The following is a 27,788-nucleotide window of genomic DNA, read 5'->3' on the forward strand; positions in this document are numbered from 1 at the left end:
TTTTGATGCTACCCATAGAAAAATAATTCTTTTTATGATTATAATGTGAATGTACCAAATATTTTATTGTCAGCCTATTTATCTGAAAGCGGTAACTTTAAATCTCTAAACTTTAAAAGTTCAAGAATATATTTGTATGTATATATTAATGTTATTTTGTATATCTTTTCTTAATATCATTGAAATAGTAGTTCTTCATCATTACACCTTTCTTTTCAAAAGAGTCGACTCACAGCAGATAATACAGAAAATGTTTTCTTCTGTGTCCATGTTTGAAATTGGGGTCTGGAGTCCTCTGTCTTTCACACTATGCTACTCTAGTCCCATTTCATTAGTCTGTCACAACTGGTCACCATTATTTTCATTTTTTCTTTAAGTAAATCAATTATTATTCTCTTATAGCATGGTAAATTAAATCTCTACCTCCAAGGTGATGTATTTGACTTTTTGTTTAATTACCTAATTCGACAAAGTTTTTCTAGCTGGAGCGGATTGGAGGAGTTATGAGAAAGACTTGCACTTTAGAAAAATTAAATAAATTACTTTTAGACGAATTTATAATTTAATGAGGTCACCGGCTTCCCCCCCTCTTGCGAAAATTCCAAACCTCCTAAATCATCTGACAGCTTTCTGGCATAATTTTTGTTTCTTTTCTGCTGCTTATATCTAGCATACATCCTGGTTAACCTGCCAGATGCCAAACTGTATAGCTAGAGTGTATAGTTCGTGATCCATTCCATGGTCTGCCACGAAATAAATTTTAACGAAGGCCGAATTTAAACCGGCACTTCTTACTCGATGTTGCTAATGTGACAAAATTCTAGGCCACTATCGTCTCTCCCTCTGCTCTAACCAACAGGGAGCTCGAAATATATCAACTAGGGTACCGCAACAACACATCGTCACGGTTTCAAATTAGTATCGCTCAAGGCACAGTAAGATTTATATCCTTTAATAGTTTCGAGAATTCAGATTTAATAATTAGATTAAATAGTATGTTTATCTCTTAGAGTTGGTGTCATTTCATAAAGGACTTTACTGTTTTTAAAAAAATCTCAATTCCTGATCAATTTACCATATTCGCGTTAAAGTCACAATCATCAAAAGCAAATTGGACAGAAAATAAGGTATTACGTAAAGTAATGTTTACATCTCTCTTTTCTTTATTGTTTTTTCCTATAGTTTAATGGATGAATTTTGGAAACTATGGTGGACGACTATATTATTGCAATCACTGGAGGGAAACAGACGGTTCCTATTGACTTTTACTACACTACAACAGTCTGATGCTACAAGGGCTTTCTTTGTTGGTGGTTAAATTTACGACATAAAAAACGAAAGAAAACCTTTAGTGGATTTAAATAAAGAAAGTATGATAGAAGTATGTTAGTATACGAAAACAGGTTAAACTGTAGACGACACCGGAGAATCGACAACGCAGAAAAACATATGAATCGAGCCAGTGGAATTAGCCCTTCTACAGATCTATTTTTGCACAGCTATTGGGTGCATTCTTGTTTTGTAGTTCTCTCTATTCTTAAGAGTGGAATGCAGAAGCTGAAAAAGAACTTAATCATCGCGACAGCGATATTTAAAACGATCTACTCAAGGACATGTGATAAAAATCGCATGGCAATCACAGAGTTTTGGAGGCTGTAGGATAGTATTAGGATGATTCCTTGTCTAATTCGTACATAAAATATTGCTTAAAACACAAGGCATGGTCCTGACCGAATCTAGGTGTCCTCGTTGAAGTTGTTTTACAACTCGACTTGTACAATAAAATGCTCTAATTTAACACCATCGGAGTTTTAAAGTCGCTTTTATTAAAGTTGTAATTAGAATTTAAGATATGAAATTTGGAGTCCTCGTTTTTTATGAAATTTCCTTTCTTTGGATACCTCGTTTGTCAAAATCCTTGGCGGGAAAAGATTTTAATTTTTCCTTCATCGTGTTAAGTTAGTTATATTGATCTATATAAATTAGATAAATCTACCAAAAAACAGCATGATTAATACATTAATGAAATTTTTGTTATAACTTCGATTTGGTAGAGTATCGAATTTATGGAGTTAGCCCGAATTTCCGGAGAATAATTTATTAGGACTAGAGAGGTCAAAATGGGAGACGGGACATTAAAAAAATAGTGAGCTTAAATTTAGTCGAGTCAGATATCATTTTTTTAATTTTTTTGTTTCTACATCGAATGAGACCACAACGATGATGGTCTAATCAGTCTTATGAGATTTGAGACCAAATTCAAATGAATAAACCACAATTCACAATATTTTGCTGAGCGATGTTAATTAAGTACAAAATATATAAAAGATTTCGCTAACAAGGAGTTATCTGAATATATGACTTATCTGAAAAGTTTATTCGAAACTTGTGTATGTTTTTATAGTCTATATGAAAAACTCATAAAACTTCTTTGCCGAATTCTAATGTTTTCCCGCCATAATAATAGTCTTATGGTGCTGTACTGTGGTTCTATTAGGTGATTTTATAGGATTTTGTTTAACTTTGATATGGAAGGATTTGACTCTTTACCGGTTTATTACAACAATTGTATAAGAGAAGGAAGAGGTAGTTTTGAAGTGACCAATTCCAAGGTTACTTTTAAAGATTTTTTAAGAACTTATAGTGTTAACAACTTTAACTACAAATACAGGTATTTTAGTTTTTATAATTTTGTATAAAGTTAATGCATTATTCTTTCTTTTCAGTCATTAAGCCTTAATGTAATGATTTGTTAATTTTTCATGTTGCAGTTGTTTTTTATGCATAAATTCACTGAATTATGCAATATCTTTCTGTAGGACAGTAAATTGCTTATGATCTTCTAAAATTTAAGTGGAGAAGATGGTCAGGGGGTGCAGTCAGCATTAAAAGAAAAATAAAACCTAAATAAATAAAAATTATTTATTTGTGCCAACCTTTCGACCTGAGTTTCAGGTCTTGGTCTTTCGACAGAGATTCTGACTTAACTCTTTTAGGCTAAGCCAGTTCAGTCAGAATCTCTGCCGTAAGCTCCCTGATGAAGACCTGAAACTAAGGTCAAAACATTGGCATTAATAAATAGTCTTTTTTAATTGTTTTTTTGCTGACCGCATCCCCGACCATCTTCTCCACTTATTAATCTATAGTCAACTATCTATACTTACTTTTAAAATTTAGTTTGAACAATTCGTCAGTGTTTCTTCATTTGAGGTACTTAGTCATAAAACTTGGTAATTGATAGAATGAAAAGGTTTATGTTTAATTATTTCTTACTAACAATATTTCATCTTTTACCAGGAGATGTTATAGTACTAACTTTATTATTTTAAGAATAAAAATTCTTTATGAAATCAGTTCTAAATTACATGTTTTGACTAAATACTTAATCTATATGTTAATTTTAATTAACTAAAGTATTATTTTGTTGTGTTTTTTTCAATAGTATGTAGAAGTTATACTTTACCAACCCATTATTACCAAAAATAATCTTTGTTCTGTGTTGAAATGTTAATTCAGTAATTGTATAACATTTGAAAATGATTTCTTAGTATTTTCTATATTTTGCATTCAATCAGGGTCTTACCAAACAATAAAAATTAGTTTGAGAATCAGGTCACCAAATTTAAATAGTACTGCTATGATTTTTTGCTCTATTTTTTTTGCCTGATATGGCACTGTTATGGGAAAGTAGTGATATGTTCACAAGCTGTGGCAACAGAATGTCCTTTGAAAACTATATTTTTTTTAATTGAATACCTTTTTTTATTTAAATTATTATTTTCATTTAAATACTGATTGAAAATGACTAAATTTATTCCTCAAATCAAACAAATAATTAATAAAAGATTTATTAATTATTTATGAATACATTTTTTTTTTCTGCATAAATTTAGCATGAACTTGCTAATGTGAACTTGTGAATCCCTTGAGGACAATTCACACATTTTAAGTAATAAAAAATATAATTTAATGATTTGTCATCTGACTTGACTGATTGTCTACAAACCAGATATACCTAGTACAATCAACTATCCCCCCCCTTTCACACAATAAATTTTGATTTATTGGGATAGAGGATTCCAAAGTACATATATTTTTAAAGTAATTCATTTATTATCAATTTTTTCAATTACTAACATTTTGTTTTTTTTTTTACTTTATTTAGTTTAATCACCGCTGTAAAAGAATTTTTACAACCAGCGAATGAGATATATATAGAGAAAAAATAAAAAACAAAACAATGTCATGTAGGTTAAGGTCATCCAATGATGCCTCTCCATTAAAATTGAAATCTAAAAATCAATTTAAGAGGTCCCTATTGCAGCTCCTTCGTAAAAGTTATTTGCACTGATTTCTCAATGTTTATCCCTGTTTTCCATTTGATACACCATTCATGATGTGAGCTAGGTGTATTTGTAATTGTTCTAAATATTGTTCTGGGTTGCCATGTTTGGCTAAAATGGCTGTATCGTCAGCATATGTGGCCGTGAGAGTGGGCTCCATTGTGGGTAAATCAGAGGTATACAAAGTGTATAATAATGGCACTAGTATAGATTCCTGCGGAACACCAGCTTCTGCTGCGAAATATGAGGATAGTGATGAGCCCTGTCGAATCCGGAAGTATCTTCTAACTAAGACTTTAGGATTAGATAGTAGGTGTTGGGAAGAACTCTTTTCATTTTATAAAGGAGTCCTGTATTTCAAACTCTATCAAATGCTTGCTGTATGTCGAGGAAGGCACCTGTTACATATAGTTTCTTTTCGAAGGCAGAAGCTATGAAGTCTATGACTCGATGAAGTTGATGGGTTGTAGAATGCTGGTGACGGAAGCCAAATTGATGATGAGGTATGGTTGTCTCTATGAAAAGTAGTATTCTCTTATATAGTATTTTTTCCAAAAGTTTAGCAAAAATTGGAAGGAGACTGATTGGTCTAGATGAAGTAAATGAGATGGCTTGTTTGGTTTTAATATCATTATAATGATCGAGAATTTCCACTGGATCGGAAAGTGGGTTGTACGTAACACTGAGTTATGGAGTGCTGTGAGGAATACAATGGCCTTTCGGGGAAATTGCTGCATGATTTCAGACGTAATTAAGTCATAACCTGGGGGCTTATGCTTTGGTAGGTTACTGATTTCCTTTTTGTACTTCTTTGGGGTGAAAGATTTTGGAGGCAGAGAAAGTGGCAAAGGTATATTTAAATATGATAGGATGGTGGAGTCATGTTGTAGATTATAGAAGTGTGAGTTAGGTCTGAAGGTAGAGGATATATAGTCACCAAATCGTTCTGGTTGATCTCCACAAACTTCCGTCTTCAATATTTAAAGAAGAAATATAATTATCAAATTGTTTCGCTTTAAACCAACGTAATTCCGTTTTCAGCCTATTGTTAAGATAATTATATTCCATTTTGTCTGCATTGAGTTGTGTTCGGTGCCATCGTTTTCGAGCTCTTCGTTTTTCCATTATTAGTTGTCTAATAAAAGAAGGGTATTCTGGAAGAATGTGACCTTTTTTTAGCTGGAGTAGTTGTGGATGCTTCATAAGCTGCTTGTTGTGCTTGAGTAGTGAGAAATTCAGCTGCATCTTCTACTTCGGTTGGAGTCTTTATCAAAATAGGAATGGTTAACCGTTCATTTAAAAAATTTTGAAAGTGTTTCCAGTCAACCAATCCTTTTGTTATTGTGCACTGTCCTTCCATTTTTGCAAGGTTTGGTTTAGTGTTGGAAAACTCCACAGTGATCAGATGAAATTTCAAAATTTGTTTCAATTCTGTATGAACAGGGGTTGAAACCTTTACCTATGAAGAAATCCAAAAGATCCGGTAACTTGCTCTGTGACATGGGCCAATAGGTAGGAGAGTGAGGAGCTAAAGTGAATAGATTAAGATTGGGAATGGCAGATAACAAGCGCCTCCCTCTTGGAGTAGAGAGTCTAGAACCACACTAGGTATGTTTCACATTGAAGTCGCCTCCAGCTAGAAAGCCGGTTTCTAAAGTACAAAAATAGTTTTGAAAAAGTTATATAGGAAAAAAAAATGTATATATGGAGTAGCATATGATGGCAAGGGATAATGCTTAAGACTAGTACGTATTATAACTGCTACACCCTCGTGGCTCCTATTATCGGGATGGTCTGTTCGGTAGATTGAATAGTCTCGTATAGAAAGTCGTGAGAGGGTGATTAGATGAGTTTCTGTAATCAGTGCTATATCAATACGTTTGTCATGTAAGAGTATTTTCGTTCATTTTTGTGCTGTAAGAGTCCATTTGTATTCCAAAGCAATATTGAGATGTTGTCTGTTGTGAAATTTAGTTTTTTAATAACCATGTTTAGAGCATAGCGACTGTGTTAGTTGTTGGAGATTCTTTATTATGGCTAAAAAGAGCTGGAATAGGCTCTTTGGCTCAGAAACAAAATTATTTAAATGGAGAGGCATATCAGTATTGTATGATACCTGAAATGAATGATCCTGAACTCTCATGCCTGAAGAGGGTTCTTCTGACGGTCTGGCCTGAGGAGACTGAGTAGTCCAACAAGGTTGAGCAGGTCGCTGAGAAAAACTTGATCTAGGCTCCATCTAATGACGTGGAAATATTGGAAAAGCTCGTTGGTCGTCTGTCCTTGGAGCTGGAGAAGGCTGAAGTGTCTGAGGTCGATATGCTTAAGGTTGACGGGCTTGAGCTTTGATGTTTCTTAGTTCCTTGAAGATCTTGCAACCTTTGTAGTTCGTTGGGTGAGAGCCATCATAGTTGGTGCATTTTGCTGGAGTGCTGCGAGGTTTTCCACACTCACCTGATACGTGGTTCTCCCCACATCTGATACAGCGATATGAATGACGGCAATAAGTCTTAGTATGGCCAAGTCCTTGACATCGAGTGAACTGGACTACAGCTTGTTTTTTACGAGGTTCTTCAACTTCAATGCGGCAATGAAATATCTTTTTATATCGTAGATAGCCTCTGATATATTCACGAATCAATGTCGACGAAGAACATTGGAAGTGGTGACTTGTTGTAAGACAAAACGCCAGCTATATTTCTTATTTTATATTCATAGGCTTCTAAATCCTCTTTTATGCATTCCTTTGGGGGTTGAGTGGTGAAGATGTTTAATCACTACCCGCCGTGCTCTTTGATCTGGTAATTGATAAGTATAGCATTTATAATAAATAAATTAGCATTATGGCTTTCCAGAAAATGAACAATAGATCTGTAAGATGATGGCGTGGTAGTATATTTTATCACTCCTTTCAGTGTAGACTTGAGCTCATATGAGTTATGTTCGCTAACAGTGTTAACTAACCTAACCATCTCTCTAAAGTTAGCTACATCATTTACTATTATTGGTGGTGTTTTAACAGTTTTTTTAACGGTTTCAGGACCATTATTATTAGCTAACAAATTATTACTAGTTTCAGAATCATTAGTTGATAGATCACCAAAACTGTTATCGAGTGGTAAGTCATCTTTTTTAGGATATTTTCTTGGATCTTGATTCATGGTTGATAAACATTTGCGTCCTGTCACTAAATGCCAACTATCATCTATATTAATGTTGGCCTCAATAATTAGTAAATTATGATTAGCATTTGTATTACTTACCTCCGATAAGAAGCTTTGCTGTGCTTCCATTGGAAGCTCTTCCGACTTCATAACCCTTTCTTCTTCTACCAGTCGAAGTGAAAATGGTCAAGCTTCACTACCCAGTTCTTGGAACATGTTAAATCCAAAATAAATATTCAATAACCAATAATATAAACTGTAGAGAAAAATTCAGTACAGTAATCACACTTAGGTCAAACAGCTGATTATATTAATTACTGATGATTAATTACAAACATTAAGAATTTGTTTAAGCAGTTGTTACTTTGTCTTCTTGATTTAAGATACTGTCAACCAATTAAACATATATATATCATATGTATGGTAAAGTATATATTTCCAGTCATTGATTGATAGGTACATTGTGTGTTATAGAAACCCAATGTATTTGGGCAGGATTGCTCTATCTCTCTCTCTCTCTCTCTCTCTCTCTCTCTCTCTCTCTCTTCTAACAATTTTAAAATCCCCTGGATGATGAAAGCTGTATTGTGTTAAATTATTAAGGTTTTATTTAAACATTACAAATATTCAGTTGAAAAGAGTTTGGCACTTCAACTCAAAAGAACACTTGAAAAATTTCATGATGTATGATGATAGTTCAATAATAAGCTGAAAGATTTTTTACTTGATTAATTATTGTTGTTTGTATTATTAGAATAAAGCTCATGTTTCAATATAAACAGATGGTTTGACGATTCTGTTTAGTTGTATTGAAATATTATTTGAACTAAATTAAAAATTTTAAATGATAGATAGATATGGTTTTGGTAAATATAAGGAAATAGTTATTTGTTGGCATACTATATAGATTATATATCCCTTTTAATTAATTTGCGGTGTTTTATTATTAGGTTGTTTGTACTATGAGCTCTGATGTGAATTAAGATGATAATATTTAGTGAAGGAAAAATAACATTTTTCAGCTGAGGTATATATACATACTTATTGCAACACTAATCCCAGAACCTCCTAACTAAATTTGCCAGCTAATGTTGTAGAAAATAGGTTTTATTATTTAGTTTGTAAAATAAAATAGTAGATGGCGACACTGCTCTGGCATGGGATAGCTTGGCGTCCCTTGGGTATAGAAAAAGCTGTTGTGACGTCTATTGGTGAAAGCACTCTCTCGTTGTCTTTGTTTATAATACCCTCCCTAAATTCCACATCAATTTGGTAGCAGAGCGTGCTTTAGTGCGTGACAGGGTTAAGAGACGAGAGTAATTTATGTATTATAACGGATACGTTAGCTTTGTGATTTTATTTAGGACTAACTGCCGAAATAAAAACACAAAGGACATGGACGCCACATTATTCAACATCAAAAGGCTCGCTGCTGAAAATTATGGAATCTGGTCTATGAAAATTGAAGAGTATTTAGAAGCAAAGGACTTATATGAAAAAATTATAGAAAAAGATCCCCTCACTGAAGCAACGCAGCTTGGAATAAACAAAACAAATAGGTACTCTCTATTATTATTTTAATGGTCAGTGACGATGTATTGCCGTTGATTAGAGGTGAAAAAAGTGCGAAAAGGGTTGGGGAAAAATTAAGAGAAAGGTTTGAGGGCGTTCCCGAGGAAAAAGTGATGGATTTGATGTTTGACCTTACTAAAATTAAGAAAGATATTGGTGAAAGAGTAGATAAATACCTTGCAAGGTTTCTGGATTTACTGCTTAAATCCCTAATAGGTAGAGAATTAGCAAGATATATCATTGAAGGATTACCATCGTATTATGATCCTGTTGTCATCGCTATTTTGGTTAATAGGAATATTAAATTTAGTGGGGCAAGGCAAATGCTTTTGTCATTTGAAAGAAGAAATAACCTTCATAGGAATGAACAAACTTTAAAGACATATCGTAAAAGGTCAAACTTTTGTCTAAAAGCCTGCTTTATTTGTAAGAAAACAGGTCATCTAAAAAAAAGAATACTGGTTTAACAAAGAAAATAATAGACAACGCAGGAGAAATGGACCCTCGGAAGCACAAAAGCCTCAACCAAGAAGACAGTATAGAACATCTTTGGCTGAAGAATTTGTCTTATGCGCAATTACCAGGGATAATAAGTATCTGGCGGAGGAAATTTTAAATTATACCCTCCTTTCACTTTTTTAAAAATTTTATTTTCAACTTTGTATTTAGAAATAGTAGACTCTAGCTATCTAGATACTGAAAGTTCTTTTAGTTGTTCAAACATTTTCCCAGTTATAATATTCCTGAACTAAATGATGAGGTTTTAATGGAACTTGATATATTTTTTCTAAATGAATAAAAAGCCTTGGGGCAGAACTAAGCTTTTGTCTATTTGTGTTTGTGTTGTCATTAACTTACCTTATGTATAGAGAGTCTAGCGACTAGGAAACGGAGGTGAAGGAAATTTTATATTTTAAATAATCATTAGTAGTATAATTCCTTTGTCCCTTTTGTTCTTGAATGAGAATATTTCTGTTATTTTTATTTTTAATTTATGGATCAAGTCCATTTGTAACTTATGAATGTGCTATAGAAATTTTTATCTTGATCTTCAATATAGATATCTATGCATAAATATATTTGCCGATTTCCATGATATTGAGGTTGATCATCAGATTTATTATTAGTTATGTTTTAAATGAGCTAGTTAAATAATAGTTTTATTTAAATAATAGAGCTAGTTAAATAAGTTATGGTAAAGATCTTAAAAGTAATTGGAATTTATGGATATTATGTCTGACCTAAAGTTTTGTTGTAGAGATCAATTGAAAAATAACTACAACCTTGGTAAGTATTACTTGGAAGTAAATATCGAAGATCTTGCTGCTTTTGACTCTAAGCTTGCCCAGCAATTGAAGAAACAACCTACAGAATTTCTCCCGCCTGTAAGTAAACATTATAAACTATTGTAAACTTATTTTATGTATTTTTCTTCAAGTTGATATTGCCATCACCATTCTCATCAATATACTTTTGTTTTCTCAACACTAGAAGTCTCCAATGAAAGTGATCTGTTAATCTTAAGTTTTACTTACCTTTTTGGCCTCTGAAGTTTTTTTTTTTTTTAGGTCCAGGTGCGGTCAATTGAAGCTCAGATAGTAAATTGGTGTACTATTCTGTTAGAGCCAACGTTTTGCCCCACATTGCAGGGCTTCTTCAGTGGTAAAAAAGATATAAACACTTGACATGGTTACAAAAAAAAAAATTAGTGGAAAATAACAGGGGTATACAATGAAATGTAAAATTTAATAAGAAAAATTAAAGGTTATAAATAATAAATGAAAACGGTAACAGTAACAGATAAAGAGAAAAAATATTCAAGAAAGTACTAATTAAGAGATGAAAAGGGATAAGAATAAAATCAAATGATAATTAATGAGACAGAATTCATACCTGTTTTGACGGAATTTAAAGTCAGAGTGAACCGTTTGTATTGGGAGGAGTGGGGATGGCAGTTAAGTACGTCACATAATAACGAAAATAATTTTAAAGTAAACAATGTAAAAAATATTAAAATTAGAGGGGGAGAAGAAATATTTACAAAATTATAAAATAAAATAAATAGTAAAAAAAAAAATTACATGGATAGAAAAACAAAGAAGAAATAAAGTTAAGATAATGGGATACAATTCCTTTTTTACACCGTTCCAATGTAGTTTACCGGATACTTATTTAACCCCATGTTGCAATTCCTTCTATATCGGCGAAACTAAAAACCAACTTAAGAACCGCATTTCCCAGCACAAAACTTCTATCAACTCCTGTAATCCACTTGCCTCTAAATTATCAGAACACCCCTTAAACCTAAATCATACTTAATTTTTTTTTTTTATAATTTTGTAAATATTTCTTTTTCCCCTCTATTATGTATATTATCATTTATTGTTTACCTAATTTTAATATTTTTTTGCATTGTTTACTTTAAAATTATTTTTGTTTTTATGTGACGTACTTAACTGCCATCCCCACTCCTCCCAATACAAATGATTCACTCTGACTTTGACTTCCGTCAAAACAGGTATGAATTCTGTCTCATTAATTTTCATTTGATTTTATTCTTATCCCTTTTCATCTCTTAATTTGTACTTTCTTCAATATTTCTTCTCTTTATCTGTTACTATTACGGTTACCGTTTTCATTTATTATTTATAACCTTTAATTTTTCTTATTAAATTTTACATTTCATTGTATACCCCTGTTATTTTCCACTAATTTTTTTGTAACTATGTCAATTGTTTGTATCTTTTTTAGCCCTGATGAAGCCCTGCAATGTGGGGCGAAATGTTGGCTCTAATAAAATAGTTCACCAATTTACTATTTGAGTTTTAATTGCCCGCACACAGATCAAATTCCATTTATAAATTATTATATAGTTGTATTCGAATCCAGGTCTGGGAATTAGTTACAAAGCTCCTTACTTACTGAGATACCCTGCTTCCCTTATACAATTAACAAGTTATCTCTTGGAAACTGTTTTTGAATTAGGAATTCTTTTGGTCTAATGTAAAATTTAACATTTAGGATATTTATTTTATGCTGGAAACTTAGCTTCCTCATCATTTTCTTAAATCAACATTACAGCACTAACATTTCAGAGTGATATCCCTCCTATCATCAAAACTTTTTTTTTCTGTAACTTAAAATTATACTTCATTTTGTTCTCTATTGTGTATTAGTACGTCATGAAAATAAAAATTATAGTATATATACAACCCAGAGTAGTGCTAATTGTTAACATTGTCAAGTAATAATTTAGTTTACTGACTAAGGCTAAATAATCATATGGCAAACAGTTAGCCATAGACTAAATTAAAACTAGCCTTAAACTAAATTATTATTTTGCAACTTTTAGTTTAAGTTCTGAAGATGGAGATATCATCCTGAGATGAGAGTATTGCTAAAAAAATAAAATAAAAATTGCTGATAATTTAATAATATAATAAATAAAGATAATATTCTAAATAAATATTATATTCAACAATAGAAGGAAGGACTGAACTCCCTTTAAAATAAAATAAAAATATGGATAAAATTTAGAAATATTTTGTTATTTCAACTGAAAATAATAGTGATTATTATAGAGAGCAATAATGACATTGTTATTTTCTGTGATTAGCCAATCATAAAGGGTGTTACTTTTATGTAATAAAGTAAATTTATATTTTATAAATTTTAGTTTGAAGAAGCTGCAAAAGAATTAGCTGATGAAATTACTTCTCCGCGACCAGAAGGAGAAGATGAAGTCGAAGATATTCAAATAATGTTAGCTTCTGAAGCTTTACCAGTTTCACTACGTAGCTTGAAAGTGAGTTGAATCTGAATTTGTATAGTTTTTTAAACACATACATTAATATAGAATGGGAAGTGTGTTTCATATTTTGGGAAACATATTTTTTACCTTATTACAAATTGGCTCCAGTATCCAGGAATGTCTCAAGCCTATGCCAGGGGTACCGCAAATTAATGCCACTTTCTAAAAATATAATAAAAATTAAGATAGCAGACATGCAGTCCATTCAAGCATTTACTTTCTACTTGCTTTCCTATATGTTCAACTGCTCTAAGGATAACTGCACAAATTTTTATTTTTTGCTACAAGGGTGCTGTGAAATTTTTATACTTTAAGAAGGGCACCAATGCCTTATTATTATAATCTCATCTGTTAGATAATTTTATGAATACTCATTTTGGGATTTTCGGGTACTTTTTGTAAGATCAAGATGATCTTAACATTGTACTGATATATCAGTAACTCAATACTTGTTCAAAAAGTTGGATAGTTTTATCTTTATTGATAAAACTTGATTATATTGATTTATGACCCATTATGGTGGATTCTTCTTTTTATCACCGACCATTTAGTTCACCTTGTGTTAGTATTTGATTAAGGAATTATGAATATGGATTGTCATTATTTTATATAGATTATGTTTATCGAAGTTTAATTTTCTTTTGGACCTAATTTCTGGCTTTTAAAATAAAAAAGTTTTAAAAAAAATTGTTTCTAAATTGGAACTACTGAATTATTTTTATTTTATTATTTTCTTTAATATTGTAGTACTGTTTTAAAATTCATACTATATTTTAAATTTGTTCCTTATTTTTTTTCAAGTAATTTTGTGTAATTAAACTCACTTTTTGTTAATATAATTAATATATTTGTGTGACTAATTTCCTTTAAATATATATATTTATATACCCTTGGCCCACAACTAAAGGAACAAAATAAAACCCATTTCTGTTTTTTTATTTGCTTTGTTCATAAAGCATACTACTAATAAATTTAAGGTTTACTAAAAAACTGAATATTATACCACATGAAAACCCTTTAATTCATAAAATAGGGGTATTCATGATGTGTTAAATGTTTTACCATGTTAAATGTTATAACTATAAGATTGTGAGCAGCCCTATTTGAAGTCATGTTAAACGTTAAATGCATAAGAGCCCCTAGCGGATTTTCTCAGCAACTTGTTGTATAAGCCTTTATGTTTATAAGCTTCCTTCCAGACCCTCATGTTATTGTTTACTTCAGTTTTGATTTAAGTAATTAATTACAACATGCCTAGAGTGAGTGAAAAGTGGAATTTGTGTGAAAGTTTAGCTTATGAAATGAAATGAAAAAATAACTTTATTCTGGGACATATGTCCCCTAAGAATAATTACATGGTTCATATAGTGAGATTTTTATCTGGCGAGCGTTTACAAATTTTCAGATAGTAGAATGAAATTACATTGTTTTTTTTTACTGTTTTTTTTCTCAAATGTATCATTAAAATTATCCATTCTGGTTTAATAACAGGGATATGAATACCACAAACACACGAAAGAACTGAGCTGTCACAACAACAAAAATGGCGGCGATCTCAACTGGTCTATTGTGTGACGTCATTCTCCATTTAACAGACCAAGTAACAGACTCTCAGCCATGTTAAATGTTATTTCGTTTTACCACGGTAAAAGAAGGCAATTTGTTTCGATTTAACATGAGTTTTTCCATTTAACACGCTTTAACATGTTAAACCAAAGATCATGAATACCCCTGATGTATCATAATTTACCAATGGACTTTAGAATGAAATTCTTTACTGATGAAGTTCTTTGCAATTAGTCATGATTAATTTCACTCATTTTCATTTAATGCTGTGTTGACCTAGAATATTTTTTTTTTTAATTCAGCTGTATGACTTAAGTTTTACCAATTTCACTCATTCCTTCTGAGCTAATGGACAGAATAGTACTTGTTACTCTTATCAAAATTATTAAGCACAATCTGTTTGTTACAAATTCCTCAGATCAAGTTGCCAGATTTTGTAATAAATTAGTTATGCTTACATAATGTTGGTGTAACCTCTCAATTCCTCTCAGTTTATATTGATTCAAACACAGAAAAATATAATTCTTAAAAAAACGTAAGTAAATAACAACTTTTTATTGGTTTATAGTCGGAACTGGTATCACAGATTGTTACTGTTCCTGGAATAGTTATATCTGCTACTGGATTGAAAACTAAAGCTACTTCTATAACTATACAATGTAAATCTTGTGGAAACAATATCCCAAAACTTCCACTCAAACCAGGCTTAGAAGGTTATGCTCTTCCTCGCCGTTGTACCACGTAAGTGTATATTTAGCATATTTAGTTATGTTTACTATTAAGAGTGTCTTATATCTGTGGGATAATTATAAATTTGCATTTTGATTGAATACATTTAGGAAAGTAATGAATCATATTAATAGTATTGATAGTATATATTTTTTGTTACTTTCTTTTATCTTCAAATTATAATGTTATAGTGTACTTTAAGATTTTAAAAATGACTCAATTAGTTCATCAAATACAAATTTATTATTTAGTTAACAACATTTATGACTTGGACTACATTAAATTATAAATTATATGTACATTCAGCAAACTAAGAAAATATTTTTAGGTGAGTTCTTTGACAGATTGAAAACGGATTGGGTCATTTCTTTTCACAGACTCACTTTAGGTTAGTTATTAAGCTTTGTTTGATATGGGTTATGTACTTTAGGGTTCTTGAGCTTTTACTAATATTATAATGTATTTCAATCTAACTCTTTATAGCCTCAATTTTCTGTACTCAAGTATTGTTCTCTTATAATGTTTTGAATCGGCAGGCTTATTGATAATATGCATAAATTAGTATGTTGTCAATGTGTGACCTCAATCTTGTTCGATGAATTTTCCTGTCTTTTGTGTTTAACATTATTCACTTAATCACCAGTCTGTTTGCCCAAGCCAAGATAAGCCATACCTTCATTATCATAACAAATATTTTCTTCAATATAAACTTCTGTATGATTGTGGTAGCTAATAAGACTTTATTTGAAGAATTTATATTTTAATTCCTGTTTACTAAACCATACAGGTAAAGGTGGTCAGAAGTTGATATCTCCTTTGAGGAACCTGTTCTGAATACTCTTCCATTGTGCTTTCCTTTATAAGGTGAGTGCCTAATTCAGAATGGTGTGGGTTCCATTCACACCTGGGATAGATGCAGGGACTTTCCTACGTAATTAAGAAATTGTAGGGATCTAAGAATGCTAAAAGTGCTCAGCTTAATATATTGATGGCCCCAGTTTGAATTGTAGCTCCAGCTTGGCTTTCTGTTCCGTCATTCAATAATTGCAGTTTGAAAGAGTGACAGACATTATTTCTCACAATTTCAATCTTAATAATTATACAAGCAAACCCCTAATTGATGTAGAGAAGGCTTTTGATGGGGTATGGCTCCAAGATTTTTTTTTAATCTTATGAATGCTACTTGTCGGATTTAAGTAATCCGATTTTTGCCGTTGTTTTTTGAATTTATATAAAGTCGGGGTCGGGGGTCTCATTTTCTGATGCCCCCCCTTTCCGCGGACACCGGAAGGCTCCGAAGACGCTGCGACTGCAATGTCGTCTCAGCCTATACACTCTGCAAGCTAGGACCTGGCCTACCCCTACCACCACGCCAGGGTCCAGGAAATGCTGGCCAGCCACGGAGGAATGAAGACGTCTCTTCAGACAACAGGTGAGGATACGTGGTTTTCACCATATTCGCCCACCGTACACCTCGACGAGGGAAGCGGCCATAGGACACGGAAGTGACCGCGACAGCGAAACTTCCAACAATCACTCAGATAAGCCAATACAGTCTACGAGACCCCAATGTTCTTTTTATATTATTACAGATAAATGATAAAACCTAACACACTAATATAATTGCCCCTCCAGGGATTAATACTTTTATAAATGGAAGGAAATATATGCATGTTAATTAGCAGAAAGTCTCACAATTTCCAGCCCCCCTTTTCCACACATTAATTATAATTGTAAAATTACACTTGGGACACCTGCAGTATAGCACAAGCAGGTCCCGATGTAAACACTACTTTTCCAAAATATTTAAGTTTTTTAATGAGTCATATATCATGTTTTTAATAAGGTCCAATTCTTTTTAATACAATTTTTAATAGTGTTAATGTATATACAAAAAATATATAATATTGCAATATAAATGGAAATGACACAATCCTCCATATTTTCTCATATAAGACAGATATAGCTTAACCTTTGTAATAAAAAAAATGCTTCAAATACTGTAATGGACATAAAATTTAACCAAATTAGAGTAGAACTGAAGTTATTCTAGTTACTAAAAGAAGATTTGACTTGAGCAGCAAAGTTAAATTACTAGTACAGCCTGAAAAATGAAGACAAAATGTCAAATATCTTCGTGTAACCTTAGACTCTAAATTAACTTACACAAAACACATTAACTATTAGTGTGACCAATTAATTGGGTTACTACAAACATTGTTTCTGGTCATGAATTGGAAGTTAGGTTTAATCCTTGGTAATAAGAGCTAATCTATTATTTCTTCATAAGACCCATTCTACTTGTACTTTAAGCTTATCAAATATGGTCAATACTTATGCCACCAATTAAACAAATACAAATCGTACAAAATTAATGCAAGAGATTTGTCGGATCCTTTCCAAGAACCCTAAGTTCTAGGCATACCATAAATCAAAGACTATGGTTTAAATGGTCAAATAACTGGTATTTTAATTAAATTATTCATTTGTATAGAAATAAATAAATTATAACAGTTAAACATTTTCTCTTAGTATTATCACTGTTCACTTCTTGAGTCTTGTTCTACTCAGTCCTAATTTTTTTTTTTTTTTTTTCCCAAGTGAAAGAACTGGACAGACTAAGTGTCCTTTGGACCCTTATCAAATTAAACCAGAAAACTGCGAATTCGTGGATTTTCAAGTTTTGAAGTTACAAGAACTGACTGATTCTGTTCCTCAAGGAGAAACTCCAAGGCACATTCAACTTTATAATGATAGGTTAGTATATGTTGTTATTTTGTTTTCATTTTTAATTGAAGCAATGTTTAGTCAGTTGTAAGTAAAATTAGTTGTAAATATTTTGTTAAAACTTAGTACTGGCCAAATAAAATAATCATAAAACAATTGTTACAAAACTAAAACATTAAAATATCATATAAAAAAAAAATAATCATTTGACAGTTAAAATATTAATCCAATAAATTTTGGAACACTTGTTCCACATTAAATATGTAATTTAATGTTCAATATGTTAATTAAATAGAATGCTATAAATGACACAATGTCTAAGATGTAGTTGATTATATTTAGTCGACTGAGTTTTATTATGCAGGCAAGAGTAGCATCTGGCTGGTTACTTTATTTTTCTTATTTCTTTTATTTGATGAGTCTCATATCCATGAATTTGTTGGACATCCATATGATGATGGTTAAGATATTGATTAGACCTTGGTTGTTTAGTATAGACTGGAGATGAGATTTAAGTTAAAAGTAGAGATCAAAGGTTCAATGGAAGAAAAGATGTATTTGGTACCACTCAAATTGAAAAACTTTTTTTTTTTAAATCAAACTTAACTTGTGAATGTTTTGTTTTTCTCAGCTCTATGTATGGCTAAAGATATTCCATTTCTATAAAAACTTGAAGCTTTTATTTTGTATATGTAAAGTTAAGGTTTCTTTTGGGATGGCTATTTAGGTATTTGATGTTATTTAGAGACTATAAAATCTGTGACATTTCTGAGGTTGCTTTATTATCGATTGTTTAAATAGGTATTTGGGATGAGAAGTGCTGATATGAGCTCTATTGTTCTTTATAACTTGTAATTAAATATTGTTGAATAAATTAAAAAAATATATGTGACCAAGAAATAGAAATAGTTCAACCTGTTTTACATTAACTGTTTAAGTGGTCATAAAATTTTTTCTTTGAAGATATAATATAGTTTTTCATAAACATCTTACCAATAACCCATCAGTTATTAAATGAAGGAAACTCTTCTGACCAATGGGGTTTTTTCTGAGTGAGCTTTGGAAAATTATATATTTCATTATCTACTTCAACTAAGTTTGAAAAGTATGTTGAAAATAATCGGAATATTTGAAATAGATATAATAACAGTATAAAGAAAATAATGTACAGCAATATTAAGAGTAATAAAATAAGGGTACATGTAAAATTTTAAATTTTTTTAGATTTCTTTGTGAAAAAGTTGTGCCAGGCAACAGGGTACTAGTAGTTGGTGTTTACTGTATTAAAAAACATAAATCTACCAAGGTATTACATTTTTATTTTTATTTAATTCATAACTAGCTTTTTAAAATATTTTTTCTAAGTTGATATGTTTATATATATTTTTAGAAAGGTGATCCTAAAGGTAAAACAGTCGGAGTGCGTGCCCCTTATATTCGAGTTTTAGGTATTCAAATTGATACTGAAGGTGTTGGATTTTCTACTTCTGCTATGGTTACTGCCGAAGATGAAGATTATTTTAGACGACTTGCCAAGTCACCAAATATTTATGAAAATATTTCGAAGTCTGTAGCTCCTAGTATATTTGGATTTTTAGATATCAAGAAAGCGATTGCTTGCCTGTTATTTGGTGGTGAGTTTTTGCTTTAACTAATAATAAAAATGGTAAGAGAAATGAGTTTAATATGCTTTAGGCATATTATACATTTCATTAATTAATAAGATTATTTTAAAACTGTTGAGTATATTTGTTGTCTTGTGATATATTACCTGTACCACTACAATCCATGAAGGGTCAGGGGTTTAGTACTTTATAAAAAAGTACTGTTTCTGGAACAACAGTTGTGCAAGGAGGTGATTTGTTCATGGTCATATTATCAATATCAATATTATATCCTATTGTCGATGGCAAGTAAATCATCTGGACCACATACCTTGATCCTTGATAGGATGATTAGTGCTTTCAATTGGATGTATAATTTCAGCCACTATAGGGAAATCTAACTTCCTTCTGTCTGACTTCCTTAATGATTCTAGTTGCAATAGATCCTGAATCCACCAAAGAGGCACTTTTTTTTTCACTTCCTTGCTTCCTTCATCAATTATTTTTACAAAGTCTGCTACTTATGATTATATTGATAGATTGATTATCCTCTTGCAGTTTTTTATATTTCTTGGTTAAGATGGATCTTTGATGTTTTGTTTTTTTAAAGGAATGCATTCTTTCTTTCATGCGTAGGAACTTATAACTAGTAACCAATCATTCAGTTTGGATTTATTAAAGGTTTTAGTTTTTGATCAACCGATATTTTAGTTTATTCATTTTATACAGAAATGATAAAAAACAAAAATCTGATATATTTTTTGTATTTATTGTCCATTATTCATTCTGGTTTCTGGATTCTGTAATTTCTTATTTTATTTCTCATTTCCAATGAAAGACCTATAGCTCTTAATTTTTTCTATAACTTTTCCTAATAATTATCACCAAATGGTTTTTGTGAACTGAAACCATGCTTATTTTTTATCTTGGAATTTGCTATAGCAGTTTTAGTAATGCAGCTCAGCTCCAATACTAAATTACTTTTGTTAGTTTATAGAGGGAGTTCTTCCCTGCCTAAGATTAGAGTAGTAGTGAAGTGGCTTAGAACTGTATTTTCATGGCATGGTTGATAAAAGTACCAAACTTGGTATGGAAGTGCCTTATGGTATATCAGTTTACTCTATTTTAAAAAAAAAAAGTAATTAGTTTTTTTTTGATGTGGTAGTTAGCTGTAAAGATATTAAGCACTTTATAAAATACACAGAAATTTTAGTATTTTCCCAGAATAATATGAACTTACTCTATCATGTACCAGAAATGGTTCAATGCTTACTTTTTTAGAACATTAACATGCTGTATATTCTGTATATATTCTATATATTAGAACATAGTACCTGCGGTATATTCTTTCTGTTAAAAAATAATATAATTTTTTTTTTTTATGCTATTTTTATTTTAGTGGGTTTTCTCATACCAAGCCTTCTTTTTTGCATGACTTTCTTCCTAGTTCTCTTAGCTAAAATAAGATACAAAATAAATTAATTTAAAACATTTTTTCTTTAATTATAATTTTTCTATTTAATAACCCTAAAATTTAAAAAATGTATTTATATTTTTTCTAGGATCTCGTAAAAGGCTCCCAGATGGTTTAACTCGAAGAGGGGATATCAATATTCTTCTTTTAGGTGATCCAGGTACAGCTAAATCACAATTATTAAAATTTGTTGAAAGGGTGAGTCCTATTGGTGTTTATACGTCTGGGAAAGGATCATCTGCTGCTGGTCTGACTGCATCGGTCATTAGAGACCCACATTCAGTAAGATAATTAATTTTGCTGACTTTTTTTTTGTAATAAAACAAACTGCGCTTCTATTCAAGATGTTTCGTAACTTGATCTTCCTAATTCTACTTTCTTCATTCCTTATAGTTTAGAAACATGGTTTTTCATCACCATTCTATTGTTTCTATAGAATTCTGTTTGCATTCTGAGTATAGGCTTGGTAAAGAGGAAAGAGCTTCTGTGAGATAGTTTAATGTTATGTTTTTTATTTATTATTAGTATGACATGACAGCTTATGAGCAGATAGTTCTCATTTTTGCCTATCATCTTTAATTATTTAGGCTGAATACATTTTAATCTAATTTTATATTCTTCAATTGAATCAGTTTTTCAGTATTTAGAATGAATTATTTATTGTGGGAAGTCCAAGGAATGGCTTGATAATGAAATTTGGTAATGTGCCAGTTTTTTTGACTTTTTGATTGTTGTTTTGTTTTGACTTGTTTCTTGTTGCCTTCTATTAGATTCTTGTTCCAGTTGATTTGGTTAACTCTTGCACAGACCCAGTCATATTAAGGTGATTCAATTGACCTCCGATTCCAGTTTGTATGTAATTAATTTTTTGTTTTGACTGCAGTTGCTATTTAAATAGTGCCCAAATTCCCTACAAAAAAAATCATGGAAATAGAATTATTGTTAGCATTATTATTTTTTTAAAGATTTGTCATAGAATTAGGATGGGTTCTCTTAAAATTTTATTTAGTTTTTATTATAACTTGAATTATACACCGGGAACATTCTAGATGCTCATTTGAAAACCAATTAATTGCCTACAATAGATGCTTATTCAGCCAATATTAGCAATGATACAACTATTAATTTTTATATTACTCAGATACAGGCTTTTTTTGCTCAAAAGCTCTCAGTATGGGAAGGCAGAGGGTGAGAGGATGACCGATTTTAGCTAAAAAAAATTTTATGATTCTGCATTAAAAAAATATTGGACCTGTTTCCTGGTGTTCATTCTAATGCGTCCTAGAAGTCATTAATTTAAAAATATTTTTGTACAAGTTTACTGATTTATGATAATTCATAATCATCAACTTATAGAAAAACATTTATATTTTTACTGGAAGATTGCTGATTGACGGTGTGTAATAAGTAAAGGAAGATGGTCCGGGTGCGGTCAAAGAAAAACTCAAATAGTGATTTTTATATATATATATTTTCTTTTCCTTTATTAATGTTATTTATACTAGGGTTGCTATGGTTACATTTTCATCATTATGGCATAGGTTGCCAATTTGTGTTATGTTTTTAATTATCATCATCTAAAAGGTTACTATGGTACCATTGACATTAATAGATGCATCTAAATACTAGTTCTTATTACTTCTATATTAATACATGAAATGATAGAATAAAATCGCAAATTAGGGATTTAAATTTATTCTAGATATATTTGAATATAAGAGAAAACATTAGTTATTTATAAATTATGTAGAAGAAGATCAGGGATGCTTTCAAAAGAAACCAAAAAATAGTTAACAACTGTTTATTGCTGACGTTTTGTCCCACTTTGTAGAGCTTCGTCAGGGCTATAAAGATACAAAAACAACTAAAAATATTTTGACTTAGTAGGATAATAAGATACAAAAAGGTAAATTAAGGTTGGGTTAAAATTATTTAAATATAAGTGAAAAGAAAATTACATACAAATGAAAGAAAAGAAGAAATAAAATAAATATAAGAAGATGGTCAGGGTTGCGGTAAAAAAAAGAACAAATAGTTTAAAACTATTTTAATGTCCGATGTTTCGCCCCACTTTGCAGGGCTTCATCAGGGCTGTTCAAAGCGAAAGGTTGAACAGTTACTGTTACTCTTCAGTTACTGTTACTCTTCAGTTACTGTTACTCTTCAGTTACTGTTACTTTACTGTTCAACCTTTCGCTTTGAACAGCCCTGATGAAGCCCTGCAATTGGGGCAAAACGTCGGGCATTAAAATAGTTTTAAACTATTTGTTCTTTTTTTGAGCGCAACCCTGACCATTTTCTTATATTTAAATTTTTATGGTCAACTATATTTACATTTATAAAGAAATAAAATAGTATTAATATAAAATAGATTATGATAGGAATATAAAAAAAATATGTGGATTATCTCTATAGAAAGTCTGGTGAGTCAATTCATATAAAAAAATTTATGAATAAAAAATATGCAAACTATAGGTTAAAAATGAACAGGAGATTTAATAAGAAGTAACAATGGAAAATTTTGATATGAGAAAATATTAAATTTTATTTTAACATAACACTCTAAAAAACGGAAAATAAAGAATTAAGTTGAGATTAAATAAAGGTCAAGAAAGAATAAATAAAATTAATAACAATAATAATAATAATAAATGAGTAAAGAACAAATCAGGACTTCCCACCTGTTCCAGTTGAAAACGTTCGAAGAAACAATGACCGAAAATTGGAAGTATAGGAGTGGAGGTGACCGTTAATGGTTTTATTTCAAATATGCGAAATAAAAAAAAGTTTCTGTTTTATTTCTTCATTTCTTTCATTTGTATATAATTTTCTTTTCACTTATATTTATATAATTTTAACCCTACCTTATTGTATCTTATTATCCTACCGTGTCAAGATATTTTTAGTTGTTTTTGTATTTTATACACCAGGCGAAACGGAAAAAAATATTTGTTAATTATTTTTGTCTTTTGACTGCACCCCTGACCATCTTCTTCATAATTTTAAATAATATGGCCAATTGTTTATTTATATATAAAATCAGTTATTTATATAAGAAATACAATTTCTTATACAAACATAAATTTAAACATTAAATAAAATTTTTGTTAACTGTCATAAAATATTTGTTTGTTGAGATCTTGATTGAAGTTCACTGCTGATTGAGATGACATCTTTCTAATGATTCTTCACAGTTTCATAACTGCATATAATTTGCCTTAACAAATTTTTTTTTAACATTATTACAGTTATTTGATCATGATCATAACTAAAATATTTCACTGTTTAATTATATTTTATATCATATATGACATCTTGTGAATTTTATAATTATTAAAAACACCTGCACTACTATTTGAATTGTTTGACTTGAAATAATTTTCTCTCGTGAGACCAAAATATGGCTTGCGTGCATGGATTATAAAAAGAACTAACTTGATCTCTTCTGCCAGTGTCTGATACTTGTAAAAAATAATAACTTCTTACTCTTTTTTAATTGACTCTTAAAATTTTATGTTAAAAAATAATTGTTGATTAGTTTCTAAGTCTTCAAAAACTCTATCCATTTTTTAGACATAATATAATACGTTTACACAAGTTCTCACTGCTGTTATATATCATTAATTAACAGTGCACGGCGATCGGCCTTTGTTCTTTTTAGACTGCACTGTTCTGGTCTCTTAATAAAAATCATTCTAATGTTAAAATATTTTAATTTACAATCCCAAAACTAAAAACTTTCATTTAACATACAAATGATTAAATAAATGTTATTTTTCAGCATAATGGATTATTAATATGCTATTTAATATAAAATGATATTTCAAATAAACTATTTATAAATTGTAAATAATTCTTAATTTTAGACTTTAGAAATAAATTTATACTTCTTGTTTTTGGACAACAATGGATTCAAAGTATTACCACAATATATATATTTATATAAATTTAATGAATGGCCATAGAAGAGAATTGCTTAGTGTTAATCTTTTCAATGTATTTTTTTAAAGCGTGCTTTTGTAATGGAAGGAGGTGCAATGGTCCTAGCTGATGGAGGTGTTGTTTGCATTGATGAATTTGATAAAATGAGAGAAGATGATAGAGTTGCTATCCACGAGGCAATGGAACAGCAGACTATATCTATTGCAAAGGTTACTATTATTTAAATACAAAAATTTGAATATTCCTCTTTTCTCTTAACCTTTTTGTCAAATATTTTCTGAAGTAAACAGTGTTATTGAGTGTTGTGTTGAGGAAGGTAATGCTCCCAAATAATGATGGGTTATTTGCTTTGATTAGACTATTTTCTACAAATTCTACATGTTTACTACAACATTGACTTAAAAAAACTTAATTAATTCTGGGGTTCATATGCCATTTTTTCAAAAGTAGATTGCTTTTCACTTATGTCACTTTTCTTTTATATATTTCAATTAAAATGATTATTTAATACTCAACATAACCTCTTTATACTATTCAATTTGTTAAGTTCTAAATGCTTTCCAAATAAAATCAAGTATTGTTGAAGATAAAAATATTCTTGATGTTGAACTACTAGTGTTTTTATTTCCTATTCAAGTTTTAAAATTTTAATTTGTTATTATAGGCTGGAATAACTACTACCTTGAATTCCCGTTGTTCAGTGCTTGCAGCTGCTAATTCTGTTTATGGTCGATGGGATGATTCAAAAGGAGATGACAATATAGATTTCATGCCTACCATCCTCTCTCGGTTCGATATGATATTTATCGTTAAAGATGAACACAATCAGAAGAGAGATATGGTAAGATCAATACAAGATGTTATGTGAATGTCATATGATTTATGCTCTACTTTATAAGTTCATTTCAGTGGGTTGATTGTAAAATTGATCTAGTGCTATTTTTTTTTTTTCAATTTAACTTGATCACTTTTACCTCTAACCAGTTGATGTTATAGGAATGCTTAAAATTCGATGTTACTGTTATCTTTTAATATGATAGGCATACACAAACTACAATATTCTTTTTCCCCATTGAACAAAAGAGATTTTTCTAAATCTACCATGTCTTTAAACCCAATAAATAAACAATAAAATTGTTATATGTCTCTTGTTCATTTTGTTTTTAAATCTACTTGTATTTGTTAATTTTTTTACATTTAAGAAGGCTTGTGATTATAAATGAAATTTGAAGATTTTTGTTTGTGCTTATTGTTTTTACGGTTATCATCTTTGTTAAACTTGTTTCTAAAGACTAGTAATGTACTGCTGTTTGATTTGGAGGGTATTTTTACTCTAATCACTGTGATGTTAGGGATCTTCATGTAGATTTGTATTGATTCAAAAGACTACATTCAGAAAACATGGTACACTTAAAATGTTTAGCATCCCATTATACAAACCTTTTTCTTTTTTTTTCCTGGTAAAAGTGTATCGCAGCCACAGAGGGCACAGCAAATTGTACACCGTCCTTTCCTCTGTTTAAAATAGACCAGATGCCTTTGTGAATTTAGATATATATGGATCAACTGTCTTGCAAAGTTTAGGATCTAAGATACAATGTTTTCCCAAAGGTAAGGAATCATATCCTGGCCAGTGCATCACATCTGCATACAATGTGGTATGCGGTCTCATCATCCTTTCTGCAAAACCTGGAGATTAGTGACTCTTGTCAGTCTCATTTTAAAGAGATGCTTTTTCAGCTAACAGTGTCCAGTATATAGTCCTGTCACCCATCTTAAAGTACTCTTGTCCATATTAAGAAGTTTGTTACTTTTTTTTGGGTAGGAGCCCTTTAGGAACATCTTTGACTGCTCTAGCCTTCTGATGTTCCTTCAAAATAACCTTGCCTTGCCCTCAGCAGTGACTCTTCGCATGACTGGGACTATTCCCACATATGGGATTGGATGTAAAGGGAACAAACTCAAATCCCTTGCTGGCGAGGTAGTCCGCTCTCTCATTGCCTTTAATGCCCTGGTAACCAGACACCCATACAATCTGCATCTTGTTGGCTTAGGAAAGAGAGTTCAATTTAGTCTTGCATTCTTCCGCCAATTTGAAACAGGTTATATAATTACCCAGTGCATAAATGGCTGCCTGACTATCAGTAAAAATTGTGATAAGCCTATCCCTCGAGATTTAATCTATATGTGCAGCAACATTATGTTCAAGAGAACCTTCATTGCTGCAGGAGTGGTGCTCAAGGGCACTGAGTCACATTCCAAATAATTGGAGAGTGTCAAAAGTGTGTTATGACAACCCCAAGGCTTATAGACCTATATGTCTAATATCTTTCTTAATGAAAGTTAGCCGAAAGGCCTGTGGCCAGCGGGGCCCAAACCACCCGCTACAGAGCCAGCCCTCCAGATCCGCTCACTGCCACCAGCCCTCTAGGTCCACCAAGACCACCAACAGCCAGTCCTCCGGATTTGCCATACAAAGTTTAGAAAACCAAAATTTTAATTTCCATAAAATTGAAAGTTTAGACATCTCCTCACTAATTAATGTATCCAACTTGTGAACTTCTTTCGCTGCCTACAATAAAGTAATGGAATAAAGTCCACTTACTTATTCTAGAGATGATTAAAAACTAAAATTCCGTTCTACATTCTATCAGTATCAAGATTATACATTGGTCATTCAAGGAGTGCTATTCAATTATTTTCTGGATTTAAAAAAAAAATACTACAATCCATAAAGGGATTGCCCTTGAATTCATAGTACAGAGCCTTAACCATTGAGCTACCTCCTCCCGGTTTAAAATAAAAAATAATATAGTTTATTACAAAAGTTAGGAGAAAAGGGTAATTAAATAAAAT

At 30.9% G+C, this 27,788-nt stretch overlaps 1 protein-coding gene across 3 annotated transcripts in view; it reads left to right on the forward strand.

Annotated features, from left to right (window-relative positions):
* The first annotated feature begins 2,443 nt into the window (after window positions 1–2,443).
* Window positions 2,444–27,788, forward strand: part of Mcm5 (Minichromosome maintenance 5) — a 31,168-nt gene continuing 5,823 nt past the window's right edge. The window contains exons 1-10 of one of the 3 annotated variants that reach the window (XM_014425329.3): window positions 2,444–2,671; window positions 10,338–10,464; window positions 12,756–12,884; window positions 15,025–15,197; window positions 17,787–17,942; window positions 19,137–19,218; window positions 19,303–19,546; window positions 21,079–21,272; window positions 25,001–25,141; window positions 25,597–25,773. In XM_014425329.3, the coding sequence (XP_014280815.1) occupies window positions 2,529–2,671; window positions 10,338–10,464; window positions 12,756–12,884; window positions 15,025–15,197; window positions 17,787–17,942; window positions 19,137–19,218; window positions 19,303–19,546; window positions 21,079–21,272; window positions 25,001–25,141; window positions 25,597–25,773 (1,566 nt within the window). In that variant the 5' untranslated portion in view covers window positions 2,444–2,528. The other 2 variants (XM_067051786.1, XM_067051787.1) reach the window with 2 other exon arrangements.

The sequence above is a fragment of the Halyomorpha halys genome, unplaced genomic scaffold, assembly GCF_000696795.3.
Source record: "Halyomorpha halys isolate HHAL.00 unplaced genomic scaffold, Hhal_1.1 Scaffold505.1, whole genome shotgun sequence".
In the NCBI taxonomy this organism is placed as follows: Eukaryota; Metazoa; Arthropoda; class Insecta; order Hemiptera; family Pentatomidae; genus Halyomorpha; species Halyomorpha halys.